At 44.1% G+C, this 15,954-nt stretch overlaps 1 protein-coding gene across 3 annotated transcripts in view; it reads left to right on the forward strand.

Annotated features, from left to right (window-relative positions):
* kita (KIT proto-oncogene, receptor tyrosine kinase a) overlaps positions 1-15,954 on the forward strand; it is a 35,996-nt gene that overhangs the window by 7,197 nt on the left and 12,845 nt on the right. The window contains exons 2-9 of one of the 3 annotated variants that reach the window (XM_020492765.2): positions 2,683-2,937; positions 4,381-4,665; positions 4,752-4,891; positions 5,394-5,562; positions 5,778-5,964; positions 6,953-7,068; positions 7,787-7,901; positions 13,694-13,878. In XM_020492765.2, coding sequence (XP_020348354.1) covers positions 2,683-2,937; positions 4,381-4,665; positions 4,752-4,891; positions 5,394-5,562; positions 5,778-5,964; positions 6,953-7,068; positions 7,787-7,901; positions 13,694-13,878 — 1,452 coding nt within the window. Of the gene's footprint in view, positions 1-2,682; positions 2,938-4,380; positions 4,666-4,751; positions 4,892-5,366; positions 5,563-5,777; positions 5,965-6,952; positions 7,069-7,786; positions 7,902-13,693; positions 13,879-15,954 lie in introns of all 3 variants that reach the window. The other 2 variants (XM_020492764.2, XM_031833515.1) reach the window with 2 other exon arrangements.

Consider the following 15,954-nt stretch of genomic DNA (forward strand, 5'->3'; position numbering starts at 1 on the left):
TACTCTATCATTAGTAAATATCAGTTTCATTTGCTCTGTAATCTTTACATAGTGGTGCAGCCAAGCTGACACAAAGGCACAAGCGCTGCCATAGTAACCATATCTCGGTTTAAACGGTATAAATGGGCACTTACGTTTTTTGTTGTATTTCTCTGGATAAATATGAATTATTCCCGGCATTGAAACTTGGTAGATTTTCGGGGAAATATGAATCCCTAGTGAGAACAATGAGGAGGAGGATGGAAAATAGCTGTCCTCCGGCTACACCGGGGTGCTACCCTAGAGGGTGCTGTTGAGCAACTGCAGACCATTGCAAAACTGTTTTAAATGAATCAGTTATTTTGTGACGTGAATATATTTATATAGTTTTATCTAAAAAGGATAACTTTTTTAAAGTTTCACTATTTTTATGAAATTCGTTGAGTAATATGGTCCTCATCCTTCCTCCCCTGAGGAGCCTCCATTGCTATATTAATATTAAGTGATCTGGTTTTTACTATTTTATTAAAAAAGAAAAACATTTCAGTCGGCTTGAGAGCCAAAGGGTGCCTAGGGAATGGAACGGGAGAGAACTTGGTTGGCCTTCAAAGCAAAATCAATATGACTCTCTGCTAGTGCTGATATTGCTGCAGGTGGATTTCAAGTTGTGCTAAGAATTGTACATGGTGCATAGTTTTACATCTTTGCCAAAGCGATAACTCACCTGTCATTTTTCAGTCATGAAGTGGTGTCAATATATTGATGGGAGGGCTATGATAATGATTTGTATTACTATCAAAATGCATGCAAAACAAGCTATGAGGCTCTCATCTACCCATCCTCTGTATTGACATACATTTCGAACTGACTATTACTGCTGTGCACTCTTTGCTGTTAAAGATACAGGTAACTGCTACAATAAAGGAAACACTTGAGAAAAAGGGATACAAAATATATTGAAAGCAGTTGCTTCCACACAGCTGTGGTTCCTGAGTTAATTAAGCAAATAACATTCCATCATGCTTCGGGTCATGTATACAATTTTGGCTACAATGGCTAGAAGAAGAGGTCTCAAAGGAGCATAGTGGTTTAAAGGGTGTTTGTGTTTGCGTGTGTGTGTGTGTGCGTGCGTGCGTGCGTGTGTTAGAGTATGTGTGTGTGTCTCAGTCACCAGATCTCAACCTAATTGAACACGTTTTTCTACCACCACCAACAAAACACCAAATGATGGAATATCTCGTGGAAGAATGGTGTCAGATCCCTCCAATAAAGTTCCAGGCCCTTGTAGAATCTATGCCAAGGCGCTTTAAAGCTGTGCTAGCGACTCATGGTGGCCCAACACCCTATTAACACATTTTATGTTGGTGTTTCCTTTATTTTGGCAGTTACTTATTTACTCCATTCTGTGAAACATACCTGTACTCGTAACATTTACCCATCTAAACACAAATGAGAGTGAAAGCCTCACATGTACAGTAAAACTGAATTACCATTAGCCTATAGATACTGATTAAGGTCCTTTGGAAACTAACTGCTGTCAGTCGTGAGGACTGTGTGTGTTATAATAAAATGTTCAGCAGTGGTGTAGTGGTGCCTGGAGAAGTGGGTATACTCTAATTTTGCCCAAAAATGTCCAGCGAAGGAAAGGCGCCCTGTGGGAAAACTTCTATGAGAAAGGGTGACAAACTGAATTACCTAAAATAATAAATCCCATGTTGGTCTTTCACAGTCAGGCCAATCCAAGCTGTACTGTGCAAGTAGACTTATAGTAGGCCTACTATTGAAACAGATAAATGAGGTTGTCAACTGAGTCAGAAATTCACCGGTTTCAGACTTGACAGGTTTTCAGGTTTTTGTTCTCAAAGTTACACTTTTTTTAACAGAAAAACAACCAAATGGAAAGTCCATAACAATGCTTAAACCACATCAGGAGACCACTTTTAAGGTCTGGGATTTTTTGTTTGTTATGTAGTTACCCTTTAATTCAAGTGTGCAGGCAGCTAGAACTGTAGTTTGGTTTGCAGTGTTTTGGTAGCACATGAAAAGGTTTGAAACACTGGATTGATGCGAATAATGATATCATTCTACTTTGTAGCTAGTTTAACTGAGAAGGTTTTTGGGCAAGTCCTTCCATCTACCGGAAGACTGTTAGGCCTTACATACTATCAAATTGCATTTTGGAACCATCACGCGTAGGGCTACTGTCGTGTGCACATTGCTGCGCCTACAATGTGAAGAAATAATAGTTTATCAACATGTTAAGCTCAATATTCTGATCGGTTCCATCAGCCCTATTCATTGATAAGGTGGATACCTCCACTATCACTACTTTGATACTTATCCGTGGGGATTAAGAAGTGAGTGTACGCAATGCCCACTGAAAAATAAGTGGGTATACGGTGTATTCCTGGGATATACCCTCCACTACATCACTGATTTTCAGTGATTCTGTGTATGATATCCAGAGCACAGGAGGTTGGTGGCACCGTAATTGGGGAGGGCGGGCTCGTGTTAATGGCTGGAGCAGAATAAGTAGAATGGTATCAAATACATCAATACATGGTTTCTATGTGTTTCATGCCATTCCATTTGCTCCGATCCAGCCATTATTATGAGCTATCCTCCCCTCAGCAGCCTCCACTGATCCAGAGCCTGTTTTATCTATACTGTAATGTAATGAAGATCCCGACCATGTTACTACAGGCAGCTCCAGGCCCACCATCACCCCCAGCAACCCCTACCTGGTCATTCCACTCAATGCCCCCTTCAGTCTGCGTTGCCAGGGTGACCAGGTGATGCGGTGGCAGAGGGAGGACCGTCCAAAGCTGAGGGGCGAGGTGCGGAGTAATGGGGCGTCCGACCTGGACATCCCCAAAGCTCAGCCTGTCCACATGGGCCGATACATCTGCCTGGAGGAGAGCAGCGGAGAGCAGAGCTCTGTCTACGTCTTTGTCAAAGGTGTGTGTTTCTGACTCAACATTCATGGCCCTGTGTGCCTGTGTGGGCATGTATGTGAGATGTGTATGTGATATGATTGAGTTTTTATGTGTATCTGGGTATGAGGGAGTGAGTGAGCCAGCAAGCTAGAGAGAGAAAGAGAGGGGTGGGAGAAAGAATGCACATGAGAAAGGAACCTGTTTTTCTCTGATCTTGTAAAACATTTTTTGAGGCAGAACAAGTGATAAAACCTTTTCTTAGAAGGGTATTGTTTGAGGTTGAGTTTGTGCATGAAGGTTTTTACAAGTGTCTCCTGGATCGATCGGTATTTGGATCAGTCTTCAACACTACTTAGACAAGTGCCATGACTATAGGGCAGTACATCTAGATAGAACTGCTTATTTCTTGGAAAGTGTATGTGTGTGTGTGTGTGTCAGTGATTGATTGATTATTGCCTAAAGAGCAAACTGGATCTGTATCAATGTTTGGCTAACACAATTAGCACCATCTCCTAATCTGTTATCTCAGTATTATACATACTATCTCCTCTCCTAATCTCCTCTCTCCGTATTATACACACTATCTCCTAATCTCCTCTCTCAGGAATATACATATTTTCTCCTAATCTCTTCATTCAGTATTATACATACAGTACATACACTCTGTACATCTTTCCATATACACTGTAAAAGTAAAAGTGGGACAACGCTGATTGGAATGATTGAAATCAAATACCAAATTTGACTAATCAATGTGATTTTTGGAATTTAATTGAATGAAAGCTTCTGAATTGCTTTCAACACTTGTGGTGGGGGCAATGTAACGGCGGCAGCCTAGCAGAAGATTTGGATGCGTGGTTTATTGGGGGCATGGCTTTCAGGTTGTTCATTTTGGCTACCCATGAGAGTGAATGTCATTCCAGTTTTTGTGCTCTATTGTAATCGACATTCAAACTTAAACTTCTACACTGCCAGGTTTTGTAATGATACTGGCATAACTGCATGTGATACTGAAGAGTGTTGGTTACAATATTGTGGCTACTAAATATACAAGTATTTTGTTAAAAAATATGTTTGTTAACATTATTGAAGAAACTTTCTAAATTTACAGGGAGTTTAGTTAATTGCTTGTAACCCAATTGAAGAAATACGTAATTCCAAATAAAAAATGTAATGAGATTTTGGACAGAATTTGATGTATTTACATGAAATATTAGTTTGTATGTGTTATTTTGTAGGTTGAACCAAAGGGGAAGTGTTGAAAGAAAGAAATAAGTTGCAACTTGAAATATAGGTTTGATAATAATCAAATAAAACAGTTGCCATTAAATAATATATTTGTTTTCAGCAAATGAGTATTTATCAAAGTTATTTAAAAAAAAGTTGATCCAAAGATAATTTTTGTACAGTCTACCTGTGGTTGTTTTCATACCACAATGTTGATTTTAAGTTGTTGTTTTGGCAGATCCTGATAATGCCTTTAGAAAGACTATGGTGTTCAGTATCCTAACTCGTGCGGGAGACAGCGCCTCCATCCCCTGCCTAGCAACTGACCCGGGCGTGGTCAACCTGAGCCTGGAGCCGTGTCATGGCGGTGCCCTCCCTACTGGCCTCCACTATGTTGCCAGCCTGGAGCGGGGCATGGTTATCTTCGACACTCAGAAGGCCTTCGAGGGCTGTTATATCTGCACTGGCAGACTTGGCAGCGCTCACGTTAAATCACATCACTATGATCTGAATGTGCGCCCAGGTAAAATAACATTATTTGTGTGGGTTCTAGGATGTGAAGTACAGTATTCAGATCTTTTATTTGATATTCAACATTTTTTATCTCAGTCCCAGACACGGCCCCTGTGATTGAGATGCGGGAACCCAAGAGGGTGATCCTGACACGGGGCCAGACTCTTACCCTGACCTGCAGCACCACCAACGTCAACGGAGACATCAAGCTGAAGTGGGCCGCACCGCCCGGCACGGTGAGAACCCTTTGCCCTCTCTTTGCGGGGTTGGCCAGGGAAGCTGGAGGGATACCATGGAAAGATCTCCAACAAATTGACTGAAAGAGAGATTGAGATTGGAATTTTATTGGAAAAGCTGAAAAGATATATGTCAAATTCGGGGATATGAAGTTATAACAAAAGCTCTCAGAACAATGTTTGTAAGATTTAGAAGGGACTATAGGAGTTATGAAGGGTTTACAAGAGAGTCCAAAACGCTCCAAGACTGAAACTTCAGTATCTTGAGAAACCAGTGTGATGGGAGGTTGCAGGACTAAGTTTTACTGAGTCTCAGGCTCGTCACAGTGAGGTGTGTGTTTACGTCTGTGTGTGTGTGTGTGCGTGTGTGTGTGAGAAGTTAGCCCTCCTGTCCCCCTGGCCGGAGAGGGAAGGAATGCAGAATGCCAGGATTAACATGGTTCATCTCTAGACATCTCTGGGTGTTGATTGACAGGATGCCGTGTGGGCTTCGTATCCACAGCAACCGGCGGTGGAGAATGCCTCACGCATCCTGACTGATCCCATCAAACACGTCCGTAGCGCTAGGCTCTACATCAACTCTGTCAGGGCACGGGATTCTGGGAGATATCGATGTGAGGGTCAGAATGAGAAGGGGATCAACTCTGAGTCAATCTGGCTGGACGTCTACGGTGAGTAAGGAATTACAGTGTATGGTCAATTATGTAAAACTACTGCTGATCAATATTGAAATTCTCAATTTGAATGGGTGGTATTATGTATTTCCATGACATGAAGCTATCGCGACACTAATTTGAAAACCTAAGTGGAAATTAAGTGGTTTTGTTTAGAATACATCAAGGGCATTGTGATGTCATTGTGTCTGACAGGTGGGTTTGTCTTCCAGATAGAGGATTCATTCATCTGACTCCATCAGACAACGGCACAGTGCGTGTTCGTGCTGGTGAGAGTCTGTCCCTGCATGTGGACATGGAAGCCTACCCCAAACCACACACCTTCACCTGGAGCTTCTCAGGCCAGCAGCTCAGGAACACCTCCGACCATGTCATCACCACACAGAACCACCAACATAGGTACACACACACACACACACACACACACACACACACACACACACACACACACACACACACACACACACACACACACACACACACACACACACACACTAACACACACACACAGCTAAACTTGTGGGGACATACAATTCAAAATCCAATTTTCCTTAACCCCTATCCCTTACCCTAACCTTAACCCTAACCCTTAACACCAAAATGTAACCTTAACCCTAAACACTAGCTGCTAACCCTACCTCCTAACCCTAACCCCAACCCTAAACCTAATTCTAATCCCTAGAAATAGCATTTGACCAAAATGTCCCCAGTTGGTAAAAAGTTTGTTTGTGTACTATTCTTGTAGGGACTTCTGTTCACCACAAGTATAGTTAAACACACACACACACACACACACACACACACACACACACACACACACACACACACACACACTAGAAACAAATGAGTGCCTCAGGGCTTTTAGTGAGTGGAAGTATTGTGCAGTTAAACTGTGGGAAAATAACTGTCTTTCTGGTGGTAAATAACCATGAGGCAGTTTCTGACCTAGGCAGAGCACTGGTGGCTTATTACTGGTGGTAAATAACCATGAGGCAGTTTCTGACCTAGGCAGAGCACTGGTGGCTTATTACTGGTGGTAAATAACCATGAGGCAGTTTCTGACCTAGGCAGAGCACTGGTGGCTTATTACTGGTGGTAAATAACCATGAGGCAGTTTCTGACCTAGGCAGAGCACTGGTGGCTTATTACTGGTGGTAAATAACCATGAGGCAGTTTCTGACCTAGGCAGAGCACTGGTGGCTTATTACTGGTGGTAAATAACCATGAGGCAGTTTCTGACCTAGGCAGAGCACTGGTGGCTTATTACTGGTGGTAAATAACCATGAGGCAGTTTCTGACCTAGGCAGAGCACTGGTGGCTTATTTACAAAAATCAGCTTCTATAATGTGAGTTGTTTTTTAAATGTTGTTGTTGATTCAATCACCAGGTACAACATTGTGCTGAGGCTGGTGCGTTTGAAAATGTCGGAGAGTGGAGTCTACACCTTTTATGCCTCCAATGGTGACGCATCAGTCAATCAGTCATTTTCGGTCTACGTAATCAGTAAGTCGTAACATTATATTCTCTAAATGTTTTCTGTGCCCTGGAGCCACACATACATTATGTAAGGAAATGGGGAGTTAGAGACTTAATTTCTACATGCTATCAATATGATGTAATTAATCATTAACATGGTGTGACATTTATGACTAGATTTTCACAGATTATTCAACATGTTAAAGCCCAACCACTTATTCCCCTCCTCCCCCCAACCATCAAAACAGTAAATCAGAGCATTACAGTTAATTCATGTACAGGCCCATAACTAGGGAAAATAGTTGAAGATATTAGTTTGCCAATTTACTTCTAATCTATTTTTTATAATCACATGCTTTGTAAACAACAGGTGTACACTAACAGTGAAATGCTTACTTACGGGCCCTTCCCAACAACGCAGAATACAATAATTTAAATAAATTATAATAATAGAAAAAATATTAACACAAGGAATAATTACACAATGAGCAGTGATAGCTTGGTTTTATACATTGGGTACCAGTACCAAGTCGATGTGCAGGGGTATGAGGAAATAGGTAGGGGTAAAGTGACTTGGCAACAGGATAGATAATAGACAGCAGCAGCAGCGTGTGTGATGAGTGTGTAAGTGTGTGTGTGCCTGTGTTATGTGTGTGTGTGTGTGTGTGTACGTGTTGGCGTGTAAGTATGTGTGAATGTGAATCCCCACCTGGTATCGTCACTAACATCTCTGTGCCTCTGTCAGGTAAACCAGAGATTGTATCTCACGAGGGCCCGGTGGACGGACAGGTGCGATGTGTAGCTAAGGGATACCCCGCCCCACAGATCACCTGGTACTACTGTGAACAGCCCTATATGAGGTGACAACACACACACACACACATACTCACAATGGCATGCTATGATTGGACTTCGTTGATAGACCAATGGAATTTTGAAATGTAGCTGTATTTACTTAATGTTACTCTAAGAAGATATTTGTTTCAACCCTCAGTAAGAGGGTTTCAACATGGTCTAATTATCTTGACCTTCCAACAGTAGAAGCAGATGTGGGATTGGACAAGCATGACTTGATGGTGGACTGAAGGGAGATTACCCTTATGTGATTAAGGATTGGGCAGAGATGATTTGTGATTGGTTTGTTGGCTTGGCACGAGAGGACTGTGTTATGATTAGGGGATTGGACAGTATGTTCTAGGAAGTTCCCTTTTAGTCAGTCAGTATAACATACTATGGGGAGTCAATGACCAATCCTTTTCAGCTAAAGCAAACTGGCTATATTCCCGGGGCTTGCATCCATTTCCAAAATGTTTAGATTTTTGGATTTCCTGAAAACCCACTACTTTCTACTCTGACAGTTCTTCCTTGCTTGAGTAAAATGGCCAGTGGTAAGAATAAGTTCAAAACGGCTAAGCAGCTGAGTTTGAAAATCTGACTGGGGCATGTGGTTTCACAATGAAAATGAAAGATACTCACGAGTGCTGTCCTTTTTCCTGCGGTGGAAACACACTCATCAGGCTTTAGTTTGGATCAGTTCGTGTGACTATTGTCTCCAGCTGGGTTCAACGTCCTTTGGGAGTCACGCTGACTTCGTGAGGAAGGTTGGTGATCAGCGTTGATAGGGGTGATCTAAGCCGAGTTAGGCTCATTCCGGTTTCTCTGGCAGTGTTCAGAGTCCGGATTCTGGACTATCCCTGATTGACTCTGGAGGGTTTTCAGAGTATGAATTGGATGACCTCAGTCCGGGGCAGCCAGAAGCCCCGGCTGTGGATTCGGCGGGGAGAGTGAACCATTGGTGGTGAACGCACCTTTGGTGTTTTTCTCTCCCTCAGTGGAGTTCCTCCAGGTTTGGGGTAAGGTGTTTACCTCCTGTCCCTGCAGCAGTGAGTCGTTGCTTACGCCTGTGTAAAGATTCTGCCGATGAGTGGCGAGTTACTTAGCTCCAGAGGCTAACAATAGGTCTATTCCTAGCTCAGAGGTCCCTGAACCCGGTGTGGGCCGGGTATCAGAACACCTAGTTCCTTCCCCACATTCGGACACTCGGTTGTCAAGAGTGGTGGATATTTAAAAAAATAATTTTTATCCCAGTACTCAGGGTGGCATTCTGCCCCTTCAGGATATAATGTATGCGAGACTGGCAGCGTGTTCTATCAAGTGGTGGGCAGGCGCAGTTTCACCATGGTAGATGAGGACAGTGGTGAGGGGCTACGGTCTGCAGTTCGCTGTGCATCCTCCTCCTTTTCGTGGAGTCATTACGTCATTGGTCTTCAAGGTCCTAGCGCCTGTCTTGAGAGAGGAGATTTCCTCTCTCCTTCAAAAGCACGTTATTGTGGTGGTTCCCATGTCAGAAGTACAGAGTGGTTAGTGCAGCCGGTACTTCGTAGTTGCCTAGAAAATTGGAATATTGCATCCTAATCCTGGACTTACGTGTTTTAAACAAGCACATCAAAGTTCAAAATGCTCACACTATGCTGGCTATTGCAGGCGGTACATCCCAGCGATTGATTCACATCATAGATCTGAAGGATGCATATTTTCATGCGCTATACATCCTCCCCACCTATCACCCCACACCTTTTCTATGGCTGTGGAGGTGGCTTTGGCACCACTTCGGTGCCAGGGGTCAGAGTATTATCTGGGCGGTTGGCTGGTCAAGTGAACAGGTGGAGCTCCACACTGCCACCCTGGTTTTGCATATTCAGTCTTTGGGGTTCATAGTGAATCCCCAGAAAAGTTGTTTGACTCTGGCTCGGCGCATTCAGTTTCTGGATCTCATAATGGAATCAATTCTGAATTGTGTTTTTGTCCCAACAAAGAAGGGTTGCATTCAGGCTCTGTCTGGCACAGTTTCAGCTGGGGCACTTGGTGGTTTTCTTGCTTGTGCCTGTGATTATTGGGTCTGATGGCCTCTATGATAGCTGTGGGGCCTCTGGGATTTCTGTTGATGCATCTGTTTCAGCACTGGGCGCATCTCGCCACTGCCATCGGTTGCTCAAGGTATTCTGTCATGCCTAAGGGTGTTGACTCCTTGGAGTCGTCCGCAATTGCTGTGTCAGGGGATTCAAATGGGCCGGGTAGTGTCCCGCAGGGGTGGTCACGACACCAGTATCCTTACTGGTATGGGGAACGCTGTGTGTTACTCGGCTACTCGGATTTGGTCAACAGCGCAAAGGCCACTGCAAAACAACTACCTAGAGCTACTGACTGTTTTGCTAGTGCTGAGGCAATTCCTTTTGATGTTGGAGGGCCAGCATGTGTTGGTAAGGTCCGACAACAGGACGGTGGTGGCGTACATCAACAGGCAGGGACGGACGCTGTCTCTCAGTCTCCTAACCTGGCCCATTATCTGCTCGTATAGAGCAGTGAGCATGCCCTGTTGCACAGGGCAACATATATTCCAAGTTTTCTCAATTTGAGTGCAGATCTACTTTTAAGGGAACGTCCGGAGTGGGGACTGCACTCCTCGGTGGTGGCACAGATTTGGGACCGGTTCTGCATGGCCGATGTAGATCTTACGCATCGCGAGTAAACGGGCATTGTTGTCTGTTCTTCTCAATGAGGGATCTGAGTGCTCCATTAGGAACGGATGCGTTGGCGTATCAGTGGCCTCGGCCTCTGCTCTATGCGTTCCTCTAGGGGACCTGATTCAGGCCACCATACAGAGGGTCTGTCAGGAGGGTCTGTTATTGATTCCGGTGGCTCCCCGTTGGCCCAGACAACCCTGGTTCCATGGAGATCATTTGCCTGTTGGGCGGGGACACGCGGGGGGTTCCATGTCGTTGGGATCTATTGTCCCAGGCGCAGGGGAGGATTTGGCACCCATGACTGAACGGTTGAATTCGATGGCTCCCCTAGCTTACCCGCAAACGTGATTACAGTCGGCCTGTGTGCCTCTACGAGAGAGTTATATCTTTAAGTGACATGCATTACAGGCTTGGTGTCAGATTGAGGGAGTTTCTCCTTTTCAGAGCTCTTTGGTAGACATTTTGATGTTCTTGCAATTACTTTTTGAGCAGGGCCCTTCTTTTTCCACATTGAACATTTATATGGCAGCCATTTCGGCATGTCATGTAGGGATGAATGGCTCTGCCCCAGGGTCTCATCCTCTGGTGGTGCGGGTCCTGGAAGGCGTGTGTGCGCTCGGAGCAGGGTCAAAGCCTATGGCACTGACCTGGTGTTGGTCCTGGGCGCTCTGTGTGAGCCTCTTGAATCATTAGAGTGTGTGGACCTGAAAGTCCTTTCCTTCAAGACTGCCCTGCTATTTATGGCCTTGGTGTCAGCCAAGCCTGTTGGGGGGATCTCCATATGCTATCAGTACACCTTTCCCTATTTGGAGTTTGCACCTGTTGACTCCAAAGTGAGATTACATCCTGTGGTGGCATATTTCTGCTTTACCAAATGAGGAGAGAGTTACAAACTTCACACACCAGTCAGAGTTAAACTACATATTTTTTTAATAAGAGCTTTGCAATAGCCTTTATGACTTTCAATGATGCGCTATCTCTAATGAACCATTGAAAAGTACCACCAGAAAAGTACAAAGATCTTTTATAGCCAAGATACACCCCTCTCAACTTACATGACGAACCACAGATCATAGGAACTGTTCACAAATAAATACTTTTTCTTTAGAAAGGAGTATCCCTAATCCAGATAACATTCACTATAAATTATCGTTCAGATTGGTCCCTCAGACGAGGTTCTAATCCCGTTCCTGGTACTTCATAGTACAAAACACCAACTCATCCAATGGCATATATCAATTATCAACTCTAGATACCCCCATCTCAAGTAAACCCCCTCTTGACCCCACTCCTGGACAAGCTCACTGAGGGGAGTGAGCCTCTAGGTCATACACTATCCCAGGATAAATATAAGATCAGAGAGGACATACAATGTTTCCAGACACTGCCATACACCTTCCCCCAATGGGAAGAGGAGGGAGTAACTGGCGCACAGACATTGTGGAGACAAGTAATTGGTTTCCCATTAATCACACCATCCCTTCACATGGTTTAAGAATAGGTAAAGACACATTCACATATGAAGACAATGTTCCATTCTGTCCTGTTCCCTTTCTGATATTCTGCATAGCACCAGGGACATGTTGAAGACAAGCCTGACCTCTCCCCTCTCTGGGCCCCAGGTGACTGAGCCCCAGCTGAGGGAAAAGTGCAACTGCCAACACTATAGTCCAAAAGGATACATTCTAATGACAAGTATCTCACATAAGCATATTATGCAAATAAAACATCTTAATTATCTGTTACCCAACTAATTCTGATTCATCTGCCACAATCCTAATGCAGTTTCTCCCTAGGTTATGCCTATGTCTTACAGTTCTACCCTTTCTCACCTTCTCTGTTTGCTTTGTAGCATGGCCTGTGTCCGGTGCACAGTTTACACGCGTATATAGATTTGAACAAGGATGTCTGTGTTGTGAACAGCTTTTGCATCAACTCTGGTCAATGTTATGCAGCTCGCGTGTGAGCGCTTTACCAAGTCACAACAGGTGTTCTCGTTTTAGACCTGCGATTACAGGTACGAGTCCTGACATTTCAGGCTCGTAATATAAGTATTGTTCTTGGAACCATGGGGTCTATGGATTTGGGTTGCAGTGACAGTGTGTCAGTACACATAGCCATGTTGCAGCAAGTTCTCATGTCCCCATAGTAAATTATACCCAGTGACCAACTGAAAGGGAACGGACAGTTATGAATGTAACTACTGTTCCCTAAAGGCGGGAACGAGGTATAACATATTTTGGCCTGTGCCTTCAGGGGGTTTGGGTTCGCTGAAGAGCGGTATTGAATTGAGAAAATGGATGTGAGCCCCGGTATTATAGCCAGGAAGGAGGAGCTTCCCAGTCTGGCTCGGCATCTATTGGCCCATTGGGCATGCTTTCAGTTTGCTGCAGGTGAATAGGATGGGTCGTTGACTCCCCATAGTATGTTATACCGCATTCAGGAAACAGTAGTAATATTCATAACTTCACTCTATTTATAATAAGCATGGCAACACCAATCCAAGCAAACTCTGGCAATGAGTCAGAGGCGATTGGCTAGTCATTATCCTATCGCTTTCAATTATGATCAAAACGACTTAGAGAGCTGTCCAACTCAAACAAACATGCGTACAGTTACCTTTGAAATGTTTGTTTACATAAGTCACAAGGTGATGGTATGAAATGTGCCCCCCTCCCCATATATTTGTTTTATTGAGATTGTTTTCACTTCCTGTACCTCTAAGGTATTGTTGTTTTAGTAGATGCTGACATGGAGGAACATACAGTATATCCTTTAGTTTGTTGTGGAAGACTGGCATTGTATGGGGATGGACTGATTTAGCCTGGCACAGTGAGGTTTTATTTAGACATTTAAGACCAATGTATGCTTGTATGCATCATGCCCCAGTTTTGTCCAAAGACTCTCTGTACCTGGCTGTTGTTTTGAGGGCACACATGGTGAACACATGGTCAACAATTCCTTAGTCTCCTGTTTGTTTACTCATAACAGCTCATTCAACCATTTTACATTTACAACTGCTGTGTTCATAGAGCCATGTGAAACAAGCAACATTGCATTAAATCTACTAAAAACGACATCCAAATGCAGTCACATTAGTTTGGTTGACAGTTTGTCCCATCCCTCAGGTGCTCCCACCAGATGAATGCCACTCAGGAGGAGCAGGACATTGTCACAGTGACATTGTTGAGTCCCTCCTTTGGGAAGACTGAGGTGGAGAGCAGGCTGAACATCACCACGGGAAGATTCCACACATTGGAGTGTGTGGCCACCGTGGAGGGAGAGCAGGCCTACACACTGTTCTCTATCAGTGGTGAGTTGTGGTGACATGCGCACACACACACACATAGCAATATACAAATGAGTGGGGAGTTGTTGTAGATTTTTAAATATTTTTTTAATAGATAATACTCAATACGAAAAAACCTAATTAATGTCAGTAATGCAGTACTAACTAAAGTCTCGGCTGTGTTACATTCAGGTCACTGTCACGTGTGCCTCCTCGCAGACCTCTAGGTCACCAGGCTGCTCGTTATGGCGCACACCTGTCACCAGCGTTACTCGCATAATGACACTCACCTGGACTCCATCACCTCCTTGATTACCTGCCCTTTATATGTCCCTCCCTTTGGTTTCTACCCCAGTCGTCATTGACTCTGTTTCATGTCGCTGCGTGGTTTGTGTTTCGTGTTTATTGTTTTGTTTATTTATTAATACACTGACTCCCTGTACTTGCTTCGCGACTCTCAGCGCACTCATTACAGTCAAGGTCCATTCAGGTCAGACTGCTCCCATTATGTCTGAGCTGAGGTGCAGCGTTACAGCTGTTTCTCTTTATGTGGCTCAAGGTCATGTAAGTGATCCGCACCATCAACACTCTTCAGCTCAACTCGAAGGATTTCGCAATTATAATCCACTGATTGTTTACGAAAGACTTGGGTTTTTGACATAGATCTTACCCATAAACAGAGGTGCAATATTAAACATTGATTATAGGGCCGGAGTCTGTTTATATAAACATAGGTGGGGAGAGATAACACAAACCTGTGTGATGTGTGATAATGTCTCATCACTTACTAGCAGAAATGATCATCAGTGGTAGGGGCATAGTGTAGTTTTGGAACGCGAATCCAACTTCCTAGAACATCCTGTTTATATACTGTCTGATGCGCTACTCTAATATGACGGCAATTGAAACCAGAGTGAGAAGAGAGTTGTCTTAGCGTGGGTATGGAGAATGAGATTGCGATGGTGTAGAGGAGGAAGGGAAGTTGCCTGGACACATCGGGCATGTGGGTGGCATTATGGACGAGGAGTGTGTAGCCAGGCAGGACAGGCTTGTGGGAGCTTGTGCCCAGGCCTTAGTGCTTATTGGAGCAGGGCAGACACGCGGAGACTTGCAGGGAAGTCTGGACAACAGTTGGAGCCCTTGCCACCCTGAATGTTTAAACACTGTGGGAATTTTGGACGTGGCCAGCCAAGGAGGCAGGAAGCTGTAGGGAAAGAATAAAGGGATGGAGGGAGAGCTTTAAAAGCCACTGACAGGTTTACAGAAGATTAGTTCCTGCAGACTCTGCATTCTGAGATGATTTGAAATGGAGAGAAATCCTCTTATGGCTAAAGAGCTTATTACACCTAGTGTACAGAGCTAGGAAAACAATAACACCACAAACCGCTACAGTACACAAAGGAACAGACGACTTATTATACAGCAGTTTTACACAACAACAGCAGCAGTACTGCGTCATGCTGCACAACACCACAGCATGCTACATACTGTGCAGTGCCTTCGGAAAGTATTCAGACCCCTTGACTTTTTCCACATTTTGTTTGGTTACAGCCTTATTCTAAAATGTATTAAATATTTTTTTTACATCCCCAATCTACACACAATACCCAATAATGACAAAGCAAAAACTTTTTAATTTGTTTTTGCTAATTTATTAAAAATAAAAAACTGATATCACATTTAAATAAGTATTCAGACCCTTTACTTTGTTGAAGCACCTTTGGCAGCGATTACAGGCTCAAGTCTTCTTTGGTTTGACGCTACAAGCTTGGCACACCTGTATTTGGGGAGTTTCTCTCATTCTTCACTGCAGATCCTCTCAAGCTCTGTCTGGTTGGATGGGGAGCATTGCTGCACAGCTATTTTCAGGTCTCTCCAGAGTTGTTTGATCGGGTTCAAGCCTGGGCTCTGGCTGGGACACTCAAGGACATTCAGAGACTTGTCCCGAAGCCACTCCTACGTTGTCTTGGCTGTGGGCTTAGGGTCGTTGTCCTGTTGGAAGGTGAACCTTCACCCCAGTCTGAGGTCCTGAGCACTCTGGAGGAGGTTTTCGTCAAGGATCTCGCTTTACTTTGCTCCATTCATATTTCCCTCGATCCT

Source organism: Oncorhynchus kisutch, linkage group LG10 (assembly GCF_002021735.2).
Source record: "Oncorhynchus kisutch isolate 150728-3 linkage group LG10, Okis_V2, whole genome shotgun sequence".
Classification (NCBI taxonomy): Eukaryota; Metazoa; Chordata; class Actinopteri; order Salmoniformes; family Salmonidae; genus Oncorhynchus; species Oncorhynchus kisutch.